The sequence below is a fragment of the Pterocles gutturalis genome, unplaced genomic scaffold (assembly GCF_000699245.1).
Source record: "Pterocles gutturalis isolate BGI_N339 unplaced genomic scaffold, ASM69924v1 scaffold51817, whole genome shotgun sequence".
Classification (NCBI taxonomy): Eukaryota; Metazoa; Chordata; class Aves; order Pterocliformes; family Pteroclidae; genus Pterocles; species Pterocles gutturalis.
In genome coordinates, this window is record NW_010112160.1 from 14,039 (window position 1) to 31,928 (window position 17,890).

Below are 17,890 nucleotides of genomic sequence, written 5' to 3' on the forward strand. Positions count from 1 at the left end.
CACTTTAATGAAGTTGGAAACTGAACATTTAAAATAGTCACTATAAAGGAACTGGGGCCAGAATAAGGATTTTGTCCCAGGTGCTTGGACGCTATTGTGCTAGGTTAGATAGATATTTTTTAAAATTTGCTTGGAAATTACAGTTGTAACAAAATTATTGTATAAACAATTTTATTTTTCCTTTTTTTTTTTAATGAAGGAAGGGTAATGTTTATACATAAGACATCAGGTTTTAATGCTTCTAAGTGTTATTCTAGCACAAGACAGTACTTTCCATGTTCGTTTTTGCAGTGGATCCACTTCATCTGACTTCAAATGTCTTTGCAGTGTTCTGCATTAGTCTCCCATCCAAGCTTAAAAATCATGCTTTGAATATTACTAAGTTATAAGAATGTGGCTATAAAATACAAGCAAAGACTATTTTTCAAGATGAACTATTAATAAATGTTAAGTTCAGGAAATAATTTCTAAACAGCTGAGAATTTTAAAAAAATATAAGATTTGATCTGTATTTTTAATTTAATAGTTCTCCAAGTAAATCAACAGCCACTGATGAGGAGATCTTCAGCAAAATCTTCCATTGTATTTAAAAACTCCTGACAAAATGTACATGCTGTATTTGAAGGCCACCACTCAATCCAAGTGCTAGAGTCCAAAGGGTACTGGAATCTAAGAAGACAACAGAAAATGATAATTTGCTGCTAAGATTTGAGGAAGAAAATGTCAAACAAAAAAAAATTACAGTATGAAATTGCTTGCTTTGTGTTTGTAATCCAGTTTTAAATCTACCCATCTGAAAACACATTGTGTCACTATTGGTTGAACTAATGCTTAAAAAATTAAATCAATTACATATTACATAAGAATTATTAGATACAAATGCTTGACACTTCAGAGCACACTAAGATTAAATCTCTGCATAGTCTGATAGTTAATTGCTTACTTGAAATTGTAACCAATGCTTATCTTTAAGGCTTCTTTTCCCATGATCAAATACTGCTCTCCTGGGCTCAATTCAACATCCGTACAGGTCTTCTTTTTAACAAAGGTTATTTCATTATTTTTTTGAGCAAAAGCCTGCCCTGAAATAGAATGTCAACAATTGGAAAATTTCATACGGAGAATTTCCAGTAACTTATATATTAGACAGAAAACACCAAAACGTTCGACAGGACAGCAGGGATCTATGTGCCACTAGTTATATAACAAGAAAATCTGACGATACAAAACATGTTTCTTGTGAAAGATTTTTTTTAATTCAATCTGAATGATAAATAGGCTTTGTGCACATGAAATAATTTGATATTAGAGTAATTATAAGGACATATTGGGTGCTTAAGCTCAGAGGAAAAATGCATGAATATCAGCTTCAGTTCCACAGGACCAACGAGCAGCTACCTCTCCCAAAGGTAAGTCAGTGAGTGCCCAAGAACATTCTGAAGTCCTTTCTCCCAGAAGCAGAAACATGCCCAAACTACAAAAACCTGAGAGAAGTTAAGGCACGGCACACCCTTGCATGCTACCCCACTTCAACTGTTGTATATACAGGAAGGGAGGGCATTCTGTGGAATGAACGAGACATTTAAACAACAGCTCGCAACTGCACTAATTGATTTTGGAATACGTTCACCTTGCTTTTGTCATAAAAGACATTTAACTGATTACAGTTTAGGTTTGTTAATAACAGCTATAATCCAGAAAAGCTATTTAAAAGCATCAAACCAAGGCTGCCCTTCTCACGGCACAGAAGAATTCTCAAAGGCTGTATTTGAGGCTGTGGTTTTCTGCTCTCATGAAATGACTAGGTTTGACGCTGATTTTTGTCAGCTGCTTCAGTGGTCTCAACCACACAGCTTTTACTCTAAATAAATTGTTAAATGGATTAAGGACAGGACACTCACCTCTTTTATAGAGATCCAGAAGAGCTGCAGAATACTTTACAAAATAACCTTCTTCACTGCGAGACAAGATGTTCACTTTATAAACTGCAGAACGACACAAACTTTCTGTTATCCCTTGTTCCTGCAATACATACTAAATGTCTTACAGATGCTCAGATGGAGAATATAATGTCCCTTTACAATACTAATTTCTGGGAAAATGATGGCTATAGCTATACACTGCAGGGCTAACATTAACAAGTTCTACCCATGCTCTCTCATCTAATGCCCCACAACTTCCTTCCTCTGACTCCAAAGCCATATGCTCCTGTTACAATGGTACCCAGCAAGAGAAACACAGTGCTCATTAGCAGAACTCATCAGATCAGGCTCACTGGTGCACTAACCCTGGGTACCTGACTTTTATTCATCAGAGGGGATGGGCAGCACTTACGCTTCTCTGCTCCAGTAAGTCACCTTCATCTACTGTATGCCACTGCCAAGCCTTCTGAATTTTAATCACTAAAGATCTAATTGGAGCAAAATGTTTTGCAGCAGTAGTAAACAAGTAAATATTTCAGTCAGAGTAGGTGAAATAAGTAATGACAATTCAAATATTACCATACGCAACATCATTCCGGCACGCAGCTTTTCTCCTGGTATCAGCCGTTATTGACCCATCTAGTCTCTCTTTCATGTTACTACACTCAGCTACATTGAGACAGGAAAAAAAACAGTGTTAAGACAATGTCATCACATGTCCTCAAATAAAACATCATGAATCTCTACCTCTTTGGGATAATCTACTATAACAGAAAAACACTGTAATTATTGGATTGCATGCTGGAACAACGAATATTTAAAATACAAAATAACACCCTCAATCACCTGAACTTAATCCAGTCAGACATCCCTGATCATACTGCACAGATTTTAAAAAAAAAAATTTTTAAATGTAAAATTTGGAGAGGACAAGAGCTGTATTCTTATGAGGACTACTTTTTCCCTTGTGTTTAGTGTGGTTTTGTCCAAAGCACTACACTTCCTAAGTTATGTGGGAAAACATCTTAAAAAAAAGTTTACCTTCCATGCATTTGCATTCATCTCCTTCACACAATCTCACAAGTTTCTCATTTCCATAGGGGTTATAAAATATAGTGCATCTTTTATCTAGAAGATCCAAAAAGAAATAATAAAGGCATATAGAAAATCAAAGTCCAAGAGATCAGCACAGAAATTTTGCAAGTCAAAAGTTACCTGTGCTTAAAATAACAAAGACAAAAAAGTTGTTGAAGAAGGAAAAATGTCTTTAAGGAGGAATAAAGTTAAAAGACAAACATGAATTTGAAGACATAGAACACATACCTGGTGCATGATATTCATATACAGTGAACGTGGCAGGATTTAGCATTCCAACCCGGAAAAGCTCACTTATTCGGAACCCAACACAGAGGAAATTATTAGCTGGCACCTATTTGAAAGACACACGAATTAAGGAGCTCTAAATGAAACAAAATTATTCCAAAGAGGTAAAGTAGTGCTTACAGTTATGAAAAGGGTAACATACAGAGTCTATCTGCAGAATAACATGCCCATCTTTTATCTCATAGTCTGCTATCAACTGATCAACTCCACTTGCAAGCTGTAGGGGAGAAAAACAGAGAGAAATCTTTTATACAAGTTAAACATTTATAGCTTCTGATGCTACCAAAAATCCATAATCTAGATTTAGGTAGATTATTCTCATTAGTATTAGATGGGTTTAGAAGCAATGAGGATATAGATACAAATCTGCACTACTACTCTAACAGAAAAAAGATGAAGACCAGTAAATACCATAGTTCTGTCAAAAAAAAAACTTCAGTAAAAGAAAAACGTTCTTTAACTCTTACAGTAGATAAGTCTTCTGTATTTGCATCCAGTCCACTAACCAAACCTATGTCCATCACGGCATGAGCAGACCCTGATTGTGGCTCTCTCACACTGGGCCTGTACCTAAAATACATTAAAAGGAGTATTAGTTAAACATAACTGAAATCAAAAAGAAATCTTCAAGTGTGACCCCAGAAAAACCTAAGGAAAATTCTATCAACATTTATACCACAGTAAACCCATGATGAAGCAAAATATTTCAGATAAATCATTTCAGATTTATGCCAATATCATACTTGAAGAAGCTTTTATTAATCCTTGTGTTCCAGGAGAACACCTATGTAAATTAAAGAAAAACTCCCTCCCAAAAAGATCATGACCTTTGGTTCTAATTCTGTTTACACACATGCATACAAGTGAAGAAACAGGAAGAAAAGAAGATCAGAAGACCAGGTGTAATTATTAACAAAGTAATTTTAATATCTTAAAAAATAAAAAGAAATTTAATATAAGTACGTAAATTAATGTAACATTAAAACAATAGCTAAGAAAAACCGAAAGACCAGAAAGCATTTGTAACATTCTTAGATTAATGTCATAATGCGTACATGGACTGACAGTGCATTTGCTTTGCACTGCTCCAATTCCTTAATGTGTCAGCTGGGAATTCCACCTTTGCAAGGAGGAGCGTTGAATGTTAGGAAATCCAAGACATTTAGAAACAGCGTTTAGTTAAATGAAACCTTCAAATGCAAAGCATTGGCTCAATCACTGGGGAAAGAAAAAAAATCAACCAACCAAAAACCCCATCAGCTGTACTTACTTTGCACAAGCCTCTAAGCGCCCGAGTGGCTCACCATCTTCTTTTGTGTAACCTTTTCACATCAAGTAGAGTCACATAAGTGATGTTATAACACTTTAGAAGCAGCAATGCAAAATTCTCATAAAGCATTTTTATAAATGAAAGGTAATTCTTCAAATTGTTTTGGTGGCTATTTTTATAGGAACTCATTGTCTATCCAGAAACCAGTAACATTATACTTCTTCTATAATTTTGGTGAAATGACAGCTTTAATATACTTTATTGTGTACTTATGTTATTAAAACGACTTCATGGCACAAGCTCTGAATGTGGTTATATACCCTGTCCTAACTGGAGTAGAACTCTCAGTACTTCGTAGAACTCACTGTAAACTCCCCCCACCCCCATCATACTTCTTTCTTCTGCTAGAAGTTTGTATTCCTCAGTCGCCCAACTGCAAAACTCTTCCATAAATGAGTAAAACTGCACCTAACAGAAATACATTAAAAATTAATTCTGTTGACAAAAAGGCTTGAAACTTTAGTTTCAAGAAGGGCTAAAAAGGCTTTTAGCAATTTATTTTCCAGTTTTGCATTTAGAAAGTGGCAGAATTTATTACAGTTTCATTTTTAATAAGAAACATTTTGTTAAACAAAGTGAGGTTTTTTTTTCCCTCCCTCCCCTGCACTGACCTGAGTAATAATATTTAAAACCATATTAACACTTTACCATCATCTCTCTTTGGAACAATCTTCAATTCAAAGTTGCATGACTCTTCAGAAGTACCGATTGTACTATATACTGTCCTCACCTATATATGGACAAATAAATTAAAACAGAAGCAGCAAACAATCCTCAAAGCTGTCGTAAGACTGTGAAAACTCATAATATGGAGAATATAATACCAGCAAAACCAAGTCTGTACAGCATGATTAGTTTTGATGGATGCAAAGCAGAATAAATAAATGATAGCACAGAAAGAAATAGGGAATTCTTGAGCTAAACCACACCACTCCTGCTGGTTGTATTTACAAGACTAAAAATATTATCCAAACAACTCCTGATATTTTGTGAATAGAAATATTAGTACACAAGACTATGTACATTTCAGATGTTAAGTTTGATGCTAGAAGATGCTACAAAAGATTAGGAGAAAATATATAATGGCAACAGCCTAATATTTAGGCATACAAAAATTATTCCTTTAAATATTGCAAGAAAAGAGTTTCTCAATGACGTCGCTTAATAAACTAAGAGTAAACACCAGAATAACAGAGAATTGAGCAGCTTCTCCAAATTGATCACCAACCTTGGCTTTTCCCTGTCTGGTTGTCTAAGCAGAGAGAGTAACAGCTGATGAGTATTCAAACTCAGCTGATCATCTATTTAGATTTATGGAACAGACAACCTCTTATGAAAAGGAAGGAACTTCACAACGCCTCTCACATTAGCCATAACTCATGCAATGGCTTGTACTTAATCTAAAATCTAGCCAAAATGACATCCATCACTTCAGTCTGAAGGTAAGGGCAACAAATGGAATAGTTTATAAAAAAATTCAATTTATTTTTCAATGTTGATATTAAGAAACTGGAGATTCTATTTGAAAAAATTGGTTGCATGCTTACATTTACTGTAGCTATGCCGCTGCTGCTTCCAGTGCTTACATATATGTCATCATCCAAAGGTACCTAAAGGTTTGATGCCAAACAAAAAGTTATAAGTTAACAATAAAGATAGGGCTATTAACAAAAATTCAGGTCAGGTGATCTGCTTATCTTTTCTACATTTTACATAAATATTAAGGCCTGATGCTACAAACAGATTCTACGAAAAAAAACTTCATAGGAACAAGCAGAGATATTAAATTCAAATGCATAAGCAAAGTCCTTAAACATCTGCTATACCAAATTACTACCAATTTATTAAAAGAAAATGTAATTTTAGTAGCAATTTCAAAGTTCAAATAATTAATTAGCAGGTTGCTAAGAATTCTGCTTTCACTTTTCAACAGCGATACTACTCACTGTCATAGTTCTTCCCACGAAATTATCTTCTGTCAGTTTAAATAGATTAAGGTCTCCATGGTTTTTGTATGCTATCTTAACATTCATGTCCAAATCCAGCCGCTTCACAAGAAGGGAATATTCAGTCAAGGCCTCAAGGGCATTAATTGTGTCCTGCCAGAAATAAATTGTAAAGAATTAATTCCAGAAATTAAAAAGAAGTGAAAATATATTACAAAGCAATTTATTTACTGCCACTTAAGCATGACTACAAATAGTGGCAACCATTACTAGCAACACTGCACTTACGAGGCATAGATGTATTTGTGCAATTTACAGAAATTCATGCAAGTACTAAAAAGGAAGCAAGGAAACAGCAACAAAAAAACACAGGACTCATCAGTTTCTTCACAGATTTTTACTAATTTTTTAAAAAGGGAGGTTGCATGAATTGCAATATTCTATATAGTACGATTAGTTGATAGTGTATTACAAATCTGGCAACTTTCACTTGATTTTTAGCCTATTCATGCACACTAACAGTCATTTGATACTAGTCCCATACATAGGACTAGTTGTCTATGTGGTCTTCTAATGATATTATCCTCTTAAGACATCTCAGATTGTGTTACTTGAAGAATGAGAACAAAATATTTAAAAGCTCACCTGAGTTGAATAAAATCCTCCACCATATCTTTGTTCTTCAGACAACCATTTGATGATTGGATTAGCATAGTCTTTGTCCCCTCTTAGCAAAGTGGTAAGCAAGGCATATGCTGTAGTTTCAACCATTTGTGCAGTAACAGAGTTGGGAGTGTGTTGGTCTACAGTTTTGAAAGTATCTTTCCAAAAACGATAAATAGGAGGGTCACCTACAAAAGCATAAAAGGAAGGTTTCAGATTGAAACATAGCAACAGCTGTCTCCAGACTAAACAAGGTGAACTATTGCCTGCTCAGGTCAAAGAGAGAAGGAGGAACTCACTCTGCGTTTAACAGGAGGTGAAGATATATTTCTCTTACACTAGTAAGTCTAACATTTAAACTAGAAATGGATGATAAACAGACCTGATGCAAAACATCTGATGCATATCCAAATATTGCTCATCCTGAACAGTGGTAGAGTAGCCAAACAAACAAAAATACAGATTTTAATTTTTTTTTTCAAAGCCACTTTCAACAGACATGACAAAGCTTTCCTATTACAGTAGAAATAGTTACTTGTCAGAGAATAGTCTGAGTCCCTTGTCTGTGACAAAATACACTAACAAGGAACAGCGTTCACAGGAGACTACAAAGTTCCTCATCAACGAGTGAGAAATTGAGAAGAAAATCCAACACAACAAAACCTAGGGCAGTGACAGATATAATGAAAAATTCCACTCTGAGCCAAGGGAGAGAGTGGACACATCATAAGGATGAGGAGGCAGAAAAAAGTAATCCACTATGGACACCTGCATAAAAGGAAAACTTGTAGATAGAAGAAATGTGATAAAATGGGGAATGACAGATGCCTAGCTGGCTTGCATACTGATAAAGAAGTTGTACTGTCGAAAAGCTGAAAGCAGGATTCAATCTAGAAAAAACGCATGGCCACACAAGACTAAAAATTCACCTTTGCCAAAGCAAGCATCATTGAAATTCACTCTCCAAGTAGTGCCATCACACTAGAGAATTCAAAAATACTAAAAGAACAGCCTACCTGAGAGCCAACTACCGTACAGACTCAGAGTTTAATAATACCTATGACAGATGCTTCCTTCTTCAGTGCAGAGAACGCCGATCGTGCAGACTGGTGGTTCAAATCCACAAGAGCTAAAGCATATGAAGTTATTGCCATGGTAAAGGGGCTTTGAGCAGACTGCACATTTTTCATCAGATAATCGCCTGCTTTATTTTTAGCATCATGGATTTTCTGAAAAGATGAACAGGATACAGGTTACATCTATTAGGCTTATTTTTAAAGAAACACATCTAGCAAGACAATATAGGTATATATAGTATCTTCTACAATATATCTTATAATAAAGTGATCCAGAATTTCATTATTGTTCTTTTATTGATTTTGAAAGACAAAGACTAACAAAGCAAATACATCTTAATCTTTGAAATTAAAAAAAGCCTCTTGATTCTCTTGATTTCTTTGAACAAATGTTAAAGAAAATGGAAGAAATTAGAATCCCAGAACATGACTGCTGAAAGAAAAAAATATTATTTACCTGAGTAGGACATATTTTAATTGACTTTTCAATTCCAATAATAGAAAATGCTGTGAGATACAAAGATTTTTCTTTAGCTTCTCTAGGCAATGTACCCTACAAAATCAAATATGTAAATATAATTAAATAGAAACAACAGTTAATTCAAACAAATAGAACTTTTTTACAGTTTAGATGAGGAAACAAATAGAAATTCCTGTGAGAAATATCAGTTTGGTTTAACATGAAAATACATTGACTCTTTTGAGGGTAATGACTTATTTGTAAAAGAGACAGACCCAGGGCCTTTACACTGTAAAATCAACCTACATGTTTTTTTCTAAACATTAAGAAGTGGCAAGCAGGTACTTTTAGTGAGAAAACAGAAAGGTTTGCAAGATTGTGATGTTCTTTAAATTAATTCAGAAAAATGCAAAGGTAGTAAAATTATCTTGAATAGGTCTTCTGGTGAAAATGCAGCCTAAAACTTACCTTGCATTCCTAAAGCACATTACCTCCTGGTGACTTCAGCTTTTAGTGTGTACGCACAGAAAACGTTTGGTTTTCGTACCTGTAGTTTCACTGGTTGGTAATTTGAAAATTCACTGAATGACCCATCTGGCATTTGACAGTCATCAATCAACCATAGAAGGGAATTACAAATAGAAATTTGATCAAGATTTATATATTGATTAACTTGTCCGAGAATCCTTAAAGCAAAAGCTGTCAACCTGCCAAGGAAATCAAACAGATCGTATTTGTTTCGATTAGCAGTACTACCACATCGCTAGAGGCTGGACAAAAATTTGCACTAGTTATGATTTAGTTATGCTACACATTCCCACAGTTCAAAGAAATATTGCAGATGAATTTTGAATTTAATTTAACAAATGGGCAATGGTTACTCAGTTTTAAACTAGGATCAGATTCCATGTTTCAAGATATGAACTCATTACATGCCCAGAAGGTTACTTTTTCCAATGCACAGAACTTAAGGAAGATGCTCCTAATCATTGGCCCAACCTGCAGACGCAAATAAAAGGTCTAGAAAGTGAAAACAAGGAATCAAAAGGTATTATTCAAAGTTGTAAGCACCATTTAAATCTACCATCAAGCTCACCTCTCATGCTTACTAGAAAGTATCACTCTTTGAAAATTAGTTATAACATGAAAGCAAAGGAGTGAAACAAGCTTTTTCCATCCATTCTCATCCAAAGAACTTTTTAACTCACCACGTGCTAGCTTGCCCGTTCTTCCACATGCTATATGAGAAGTCAGAATTTCTGAATGACAAGATGCTTACAATTCCTAAGGGATATATTAGGCAGAAAATAAATTATTAAAAGAGATTTATATTAAAATTGTACTTGTTTGCTCAGATATATTATCTTTCTCATTCAGCAAGGTTCATGCACCTCTACAACTCTGAAGCAAGAGAAGAAATTATGTTTTTCTACCTTCTTTCATCTTCCTCCTCATTTGAGTTCTTGAAGTTAAGGTTTCAGGACCTAGCAAATGCCAGTTATTTGACTCTTCCAAGTAGCGAAACACATAAAACACTGGGGCAATACTCATAAACTCTGCCTCTGCACTGCCCTTTGGCAGATCAGTAAGAAGACTAAGACCACTAGGACTGAGGACTGTGGCAATCGCTTCACCCATAAGATGTCCTGTGGAAAGAAAACAAAAAGTTATTTAAATGAGAGATCATGAAAGTGAATCCAAGGGCAGAATCAATCGGACTTATACTAATAAGCAATCATTCTATATGAAGTATTTAAAATTCTACACAAAAAGGTGATCTGGAAAGCGTTTTCTCAAAAGTGGGAGAATCTAGAAATAAATTCAGATAGATGTGAACAAAGGAATAAGAAACAGGAGAAAAAGAACATCTATCCAGAATGTACATATGGACTAGACTAAAAGTTTCAATTCAATTTACCTTTTACACTGACACTTCTATCAATTTTTGTTTTAGGAACCAGATTGAGTGGGATTTTATATCGAAATTCTTGGCGTCTCTTGATTGAACCTACAATTGAAAGTGGATATATATCATACCGCACAATCTAAATCAATACATGATACAGATGTGATAGCCAGATCTAAAGGTCACAGCTATCTGAGAAGTCAGCAACAAAAGTACCTATGATAACATGAAAACTCGAAATGTTCCCAAATGCACGTGCAAACTATATCATCCTTTGAAAAAGAACACATGCAAGCACTTCAACCTTTCTTTTGACTTTTTTGTTAGGAAAATAATCTGATCTGGACCTAAACTTTGCGGTGGTTTCAGATTCATCTCTGATTAAATTAGAATATATTCTATTTTCATTAATAAAGCACCTACTAACTGGTTTTCAAGCACACTGACAAAAGTTTAGTATTATATCATAGTAAAAGATATGTATAAAGGTTCCTTTAAGAAATGAATCTAAGTATTTTTTTGAAAGACTAGCTATTTTGAGATGGGTTTGTTAGCCAGTGACAGAAAAGGAAATCCTTGGAAAGGACATATGAAGAATACTTCAGGAAGGAGAAATGCCAATTTTTTCACATTACAGAAAACTTTATCATCATGAGTCAAGAAGATGAAAAAATAAATAAAGACATTATACAATCAATTCTCTTACCATAAACACCCTGTGGATCCAAAGTGAAACCTGCATGGAGTTCTTTCTTAATGCCTTCTGGCTGAAATCATTAAGAGGAAAGAAGTAGAAATTAAACCACTTTTCCTTAATAAAATACATCAGCTGAAACAACAGTATTTTTGTATTCTACATCCTTTTCTGTAGTTGAGTTTTACTTAACAGTTCTACATCTATTCTGCATACACTTAAACTAGTGTTCTATCTCCCAAAATGATTGAGAAAATTTAACAAAATATTTAAATAAAAGCTTATGAAATTATAAAATGACAAAAAAGTGTCTTTTGATGAGGCATACTTAAGCAGTTGCAAACCTGAACCAAGTGATTTAGAATACAGTGTTCTCCTTGCTCACTAAGTTATAATTTATCTGTCGATCTAATCTTTCTGACAATTCTTACATGCAAGGTTTAAAAATGTGCACACTCAAATACTCAGTCATGCTTTTTTCCACTGCATGCCCCTCTGTGAAATAAGTGATATCATGTGATATTTTGGATTCTGATAATATTAAAATAAAGCAATATTTATCTATTGATTTAATATATTTTTATTTCTTGTGGCTGAATCAATATGAAATTCAAAAACACTCCAAACATTTTGATTTTTTTTTCTTACCATCACGCGTAATGTTTTAACTACAGTTTCACTGTTCCTGGCCGTCAGCAACGTGAAGTTGACAGTGTGCAGTCCTAATTCCAAAGGAAGTATTCTGAACGTAACTGGTGATGAAGAACCAGCATCTAGATTCTTAAAATTACAATGGCGCATCCTCGATCCAGTAGTTGCAGAATCTCCAAAAGAACAGATTCCGTTTCCAGCTGCTATTTTAACACAGAACTGAAATGTTGAAAGATTTTAAATCTTTTACTTTCATGACAGGGACAACACCAGAGAAATATTAAAGCCACTGAAATACTATAATGAACATTCTATGACTGCAATACTACTTTTCTGTTTACAATGAGCAGGTGTTACTAACTTTGCAACTACTATTACGTGCACCAGAGACACACTAACCAATGTTCATGAGCAACACCAGGGAACCACCATCCTGGGCCTCATACACAAACCTGCTTCATACACACACCTCTGCATGCTATACTCAGGTTTCTTCAATAACAATTTCGCATTTCTGTTTGAATGTACAGCCTTAAAACTAGTCCTTTTATATTAAATCCCTAGACAATGTAATCTGCGAGCCCTGGAGCAGGTAATTCGAGAAGTCCCATCAGTTTTTGGCACTGTGTCCAAACAATTGGAACAGAAAAATTGTGTAACTTTCATGAGGCAAAGTTGCTAGGGAAGAGCATGACAACATTGTAATCAGTGGAATGGCTGGAAATGAAACAATTAACGACTGGATTTAATTGTTACATAGTTACACAGAGCATAGGTAACACTAGCTGAAGAACTGGAGAAATCTGATCCAAGGATTTGTTTGTACTGGATACTCCCAGGGGAAATGCTTTTTTAGTTGATTATGTGAATCTCTCTGTAGAACTCACTAAGACAAATTACCTTAATTGCCGTGGCTCTATGGTTATAAACTGATCCTTTTAACTCTATTTGTTCCCCTCGCACCACAGAATAAGGAACATAAACGCTCAGGAAGAGATCTTTTACAACTTGCACTTCCAATGGCGCAGCAACACATATACCTAAGAAAATTCAAAACACAAAAGCAGGCTATCTTATCCACCATTCTGATAAACAAGTTTGAAGAAGTCTTCACGTGCTTGCCACCTTTACTGGTCACTTATCATTTTTCACTATGGGCTTTGAAGCTGTTCAAGCTTTTTTAAAAGTCACCAGGCTCTTGCTTCCTGTTCCAAGTTGCTCTCTCCCACCCTTCACACACACTTGCTGACATATCAGTACTTTGGGCTGCTTCTCCTTCTTCCCAAAGTGAGAAACAAATTTTCTGTTTGGACTACCATATCTATCAGAAAATTTGTTTCTTCCTCTCCTCAAGTCCCTCAGCTATTGATAGCAGGAGACTGTGAAGCTGTGCCAGGGAAGAGTCACTCACTAGTTATTCTTTTATTCTTAGACATTTATTATGGGCCACTGCCAAACACAAATAGGCTTTGTTTTCCCAGACACTTAGAATTATACCAAGAAACTAAGTAATTTCCTTTTCCTAAAATACATATTTTGATGCTTTCTTTTCCTGTTTATCTAGCAGAAAATGAACATTTTGGAACATATGTGTCAACTGCAATGAGAGGTACTGCAAAATCCAAATGGAAAAGCTCCCTAATTCCTTAGCTACAATCTAATCAGGTTGCAGCACCTACCTTTATCAGAAATGCCAACACCTTGTATTTCCCACGTGGTCAGCGAATCAGGCAAGGTGACAGACAGAGTCTTTGACCTGTGTTTAGAAGTGTTTATGCATTATCAATAGCCATCTGGTAACACCAACAGCTAATTGACCCAAAGACAGTACATGCCCAGAGCAGCTCCTGTATCTGAGAGTCTTAGGTAAGACAAGATATGAGAGCACATTTAGAAAACACAGCTTCTGGATTTTTGTTTGAATATACTTGGTTTTAGCTGACTTTACAGAAGCTGGTGTTTAGCAAGGTCGAAAGTGAAAGGAAAAGTGACTCAATGATCTGGGCACCAGGCAGCACATCCTGCATGGAGGAACACATGGCAGGAAGAGTTTGTTTGTATAAGGCTGCATTTTAGCACACATCTTGGGAACAACTAAGGCTACCCAGCTCACCTCAGTTTTAGCATTTACTTTCTAGAAAACTGATGACTAAGTTGGTAACTGATTTCAGAAAAGTAGTACCTTGGGGAAACTTGGTGAACTTCCCATAACCAGCTTTCAGGGAAGTAGCTACGAACTTCTGCCTCATCTAGTTCCAAGAAAGCCTCAAAATCTGAAGAACAGAAATAAAGAAAATAAAAAAAGAAACCCAAACCACCTGCCAACGGCCTTCCACCAAAGGCTTCAAAATCATTATATTTTTCTTTTGTGATACTCTATTCTGCTCACTTGACTCAGGTTAGTCCTGATAAAAGAAAAAAGGTATCTCAATTCCCTCAATCAAAAGTTTGTGTTAATCCCACCTGACCTATTCACACATGTGAATACCAATCCAATACCTGCACAGCAAGGACAAGCAATTATAGGGAGAGTATGGGAGACAAGAAATTTCACACTCCCACCAATCTTTCCTGAGATGTTACCAATTGGCTGTTCTGGGTCTGGGCAAAGGATTCAAATTTAGAATTCAAGTTTAGCATTGCCTTCAGAGGCAATAATGATCTCTTGTAGCAGTTCTGCTTGTTCTAAGTACGGGTGAAAAGAAGATATCTCTTAGAATAACGAGCTGATCTCCTCCCCTCTTTAGGGGTATACAACCAAGGTCTTTGGAGACTGGTAAAATTCTTCCTGAAATAACCCTCACAGACAATAGGGAGGGGTTAGTAGATTAACAAAGCTATCACCTCTATATTTACCCATATTTTCCTGGAAGTGTTTCACTACACATCCATGGGAGAGTTAAAGCTCTTGTACTTACGCATTCTTGCCAATATTAGAAGCTTATTAGGCTCCTCCTCCCTCAGTCTGTTTGCAAATTCACAGCAATCTCTGAATGCAGAAATGCACTTTTCGCTACTCCGAATTCGCTGAGCTCTATCGCTGCAAGTCTCAGAGACTGGATATGCTTTTACTCCAGCCATGCAGCATTTCCGAATTTCTGGATGTACGTATTTGGATGCTGAAAAAAATAATAAAATAGCTCCCTTCCTTGAGATGAAGTTTTTATTTCCAAATGCATCTTAGCTCATTACACTGAACTTTTTTAAAAATTTGCTGAATTTCAATGAAGGTACGCATTTAGGGATGAACATGAACTTTTCATTTTTCAAAAGCTAGTGACACACACTTAATAACTACTATTCTGAGTTAAAAATATAAATTAGGTAAGAGGAGTTGTATTACATTTTAAGATTTAACTGTCAAAGGTTCTTCTGACAGGCTTGGTCCCTGCCAGGTGGTCATGGGGAAAGACTGCCATATGGTAGTACTGTGAGTTTGCAATCTAGGTCTCTTCAGAAAAAGAAAAGGTCTTAAATGTATGCTGTATTTTCACTGTGTACGTAAATCTTGCCAACTTCAAACTCAGCATAAGGCTAAGAGGCTTTATAAATAGGGTCCTCTTTAAAGTCATCTTCCATAATTGCCAGTCTCTCTCTCCACTACATTAAGTTAACAACAATAATTAAAAGTAGCACGCAAACACTTAACACCTTCTTTGAGTATCCGCTCCTTGAAGTCAGAACGTTTGGTTCTTAAAACTTCATTGCAAGTTTCACCTGTTCAAAAAATAAATAAGTACAAAAGACATGACCTTTTTTGTAACAGCATACCCCACTTAAAAATAATTCCATAAAACCACATTCCAAATTTGGGACACTTTTTCTATTTACTATTTTAATTACATAAAAGTATTTTCATTTCAATTACTGTAACTGATACACAAGTCATAATGTTTTCCTCCCTCAAAAGTAATTAGTGTATGCATTCCCTATTAATTTAAGTAAGTTCCAACATAGTAACCAAGAGTCATAGTAGAATATTTCAGAAAAGAAAATACACAATTTTATGCTTAAAATGAAGGAATATACCTGCTTCATTTGAATCATCAGCATTTGCATTAGTTAAAAATGTAAGCCCAGCCATTCGGAAGACATCAACGTTGTTCCGTCCTCCTCCAGCGCCACACCCAAGGTCACTCTTTTCCAAATGTAGCATTATCTGAGGAAAAACACAGCAGCAGCTAACTAAAATGTGGAACGTATCACATGATGAATGAGACAGCTAGACTTGCAGAAAGGCCACTTTAGTCTGGAAGATATCCTCACAACACACAATAGCAACGTGTTTCTCTTTTGTGGCTACTACTTAACTTTTTCCATTGCTCTCTTTCCTCTTCCTGTGACTCCATATACTGCCTTGTCAATAGATGACAAAGCAACAAAGGAACTGAATTGTGTTTTCATGTTCAGCGATACAACTTCTGCTGGATTCAGTATCTCTTTGCTTGATTGCAGCTTAAGCTATAAATTGAAAAAAAAAATTGGTAATTTTGAAAGCACATTGTTCCAAAATAAATGCATCTGGCGGCAGACACTTTAAGAAGTGTTAAAGAACTTGTGTGATTCCAAGATAAAATCTGATCATAAAATGAATGCATACCCACAAATTTTAGTGCTTATTTTGCTACTCACATCAAGACTATTCCCACACTTCTGTTCCACATTCAGCCAAACTGAATCAGCTACTAACTCAGCAGTTTCTTCTCCCATGACTATGTAGTAAACAATAAGACGTGCTGAAGGAACCATTTCTTGGGTTATCTGAAAAGTTAGATGTTCATATTCCAAATCCTTAATTCTCTTCTGAGTTCCAAAGCTTACTATCTTCCCTTTTGAGATGATCTATAATAGAAAAATGATGGGGAATAAAGAAGTCACATTTTATATTTAATATGTTTCTCACATGGAGTAATTACTTGCATGTAGATACAATCCAAGACACACAAAAATGCACTAGGAACCAGTAGGTCTAGCTCAGGGGAAGGTAGCTCTCTCGCTTATCCCCTAAGAAGTGCTATCGCTCCACATCTTTCTCTTCCTCTCTATTTCAAGTCCTGAAATACCTCTTCAGACTAGCACTATTTGTTCTTAATCACAGTCTACGTCAGATGAGAACTCAAAACAATGGAGACTTAATGTATAATGTAAACATGAGACCGTTAAAATTTTTTATTATAAGACTGACATTGTATATGGAAGGAGCATGTATTTTATGCTGAGGATAGTTCTTGATTGTTGAGGTTTTCATCTACGACAATATATTAAATCAGAATTCCATATTTTATGTGGAAACATCTGTTACTTACCAAATAGCTGTACTGATGTATTTTATTAACATACTGACTATGTGGATATACATTAATATTTATGAAATCCCCTACTTCTACTATTTTGTGGTTTGAAGCCCAGTCAATATATAGATAACTCTGACTTAATGATGAATAAGCTTTTGCTTCATAGGATTTGCTTGCTTGGTTTTCATCTGAAAGATGTGGATCTGCAGTTTTTACCTGAAAAGATAATAAAACGTCTGAAAATTTTTTCAGTAAAGAAGGAAACAAAAACTGTTTGTCCTGACTTCTGACTAGTTTAAGTACAGAATTATACTCAAGAAAACAAATAACTACAATATTAAAAGCATTCTACAACATATTATTCAGAGGTATTAATAAATTAAAAGACAACTCAACTGATAAATATCAATTCAAATATAAAATGGTAATGCAGAAGCTTGCGCATAAAGAAATAGAGCAGAAAAGGTTAATGATATGCCTCCCTACATAGCAAGGGAAGCATTCTCAGAGATTTGTTTTCACACGATTAGTTTAGATTTTTTATTTAATATTATTATATATATTT

General features: G+C 35.2%; 1 protein-coding gene across 1 annotated transcript; it reads right to left on the bottom strand.

Moving 5' to 3' along the window:
* Window positions 1-539: 539 nt before the first annotated feature.
* On the bottom strand, window positions 540-17,561 carry C5 (complement component 5; the record flags this gene model as incomplete). Its single annotated transcript, XM_010073931.1, has 30 exons — window positions 540-669; window positions 944-1,082; window positions 1,902-1,985; window positions 2,502-2,591; window positions 2,964-3,050; window positions 3,246-3,351; window positions 3,448-3,522; window positions 3,773-3,875; window positions 4,576-4,627; window positions 5,284-5,365; window positions 6,183-6,245; window positions 6,582-6,734; window positions 7,227-7,432; window positions 8,302-8,473; window positions 8,778-8,873; window positions 9,328-9,487; window positions 9,989-10,064; window positions 10,214-10,426; window positions 10,699-10,788; window positions 11,393-11,453; window positions 12,029-12,250; window positions 12,932-13,071; window positions 13,711-13,787; window positions 14,214-14,304; window positions 14,950-15,150; window positions 15,683-15,748; window positions 16,061-16,190; window positions 16,343-16,492; window positions 16,664-16,873; window positions 17,338-17,561. Coding segments are annotated over 30 exons (3,749 nt in total), but the record flags the coding sequence as incomplete, so codon positions are not given.
* Window positions 17,562-17,890: the final 329 nt, after the last annotated feature.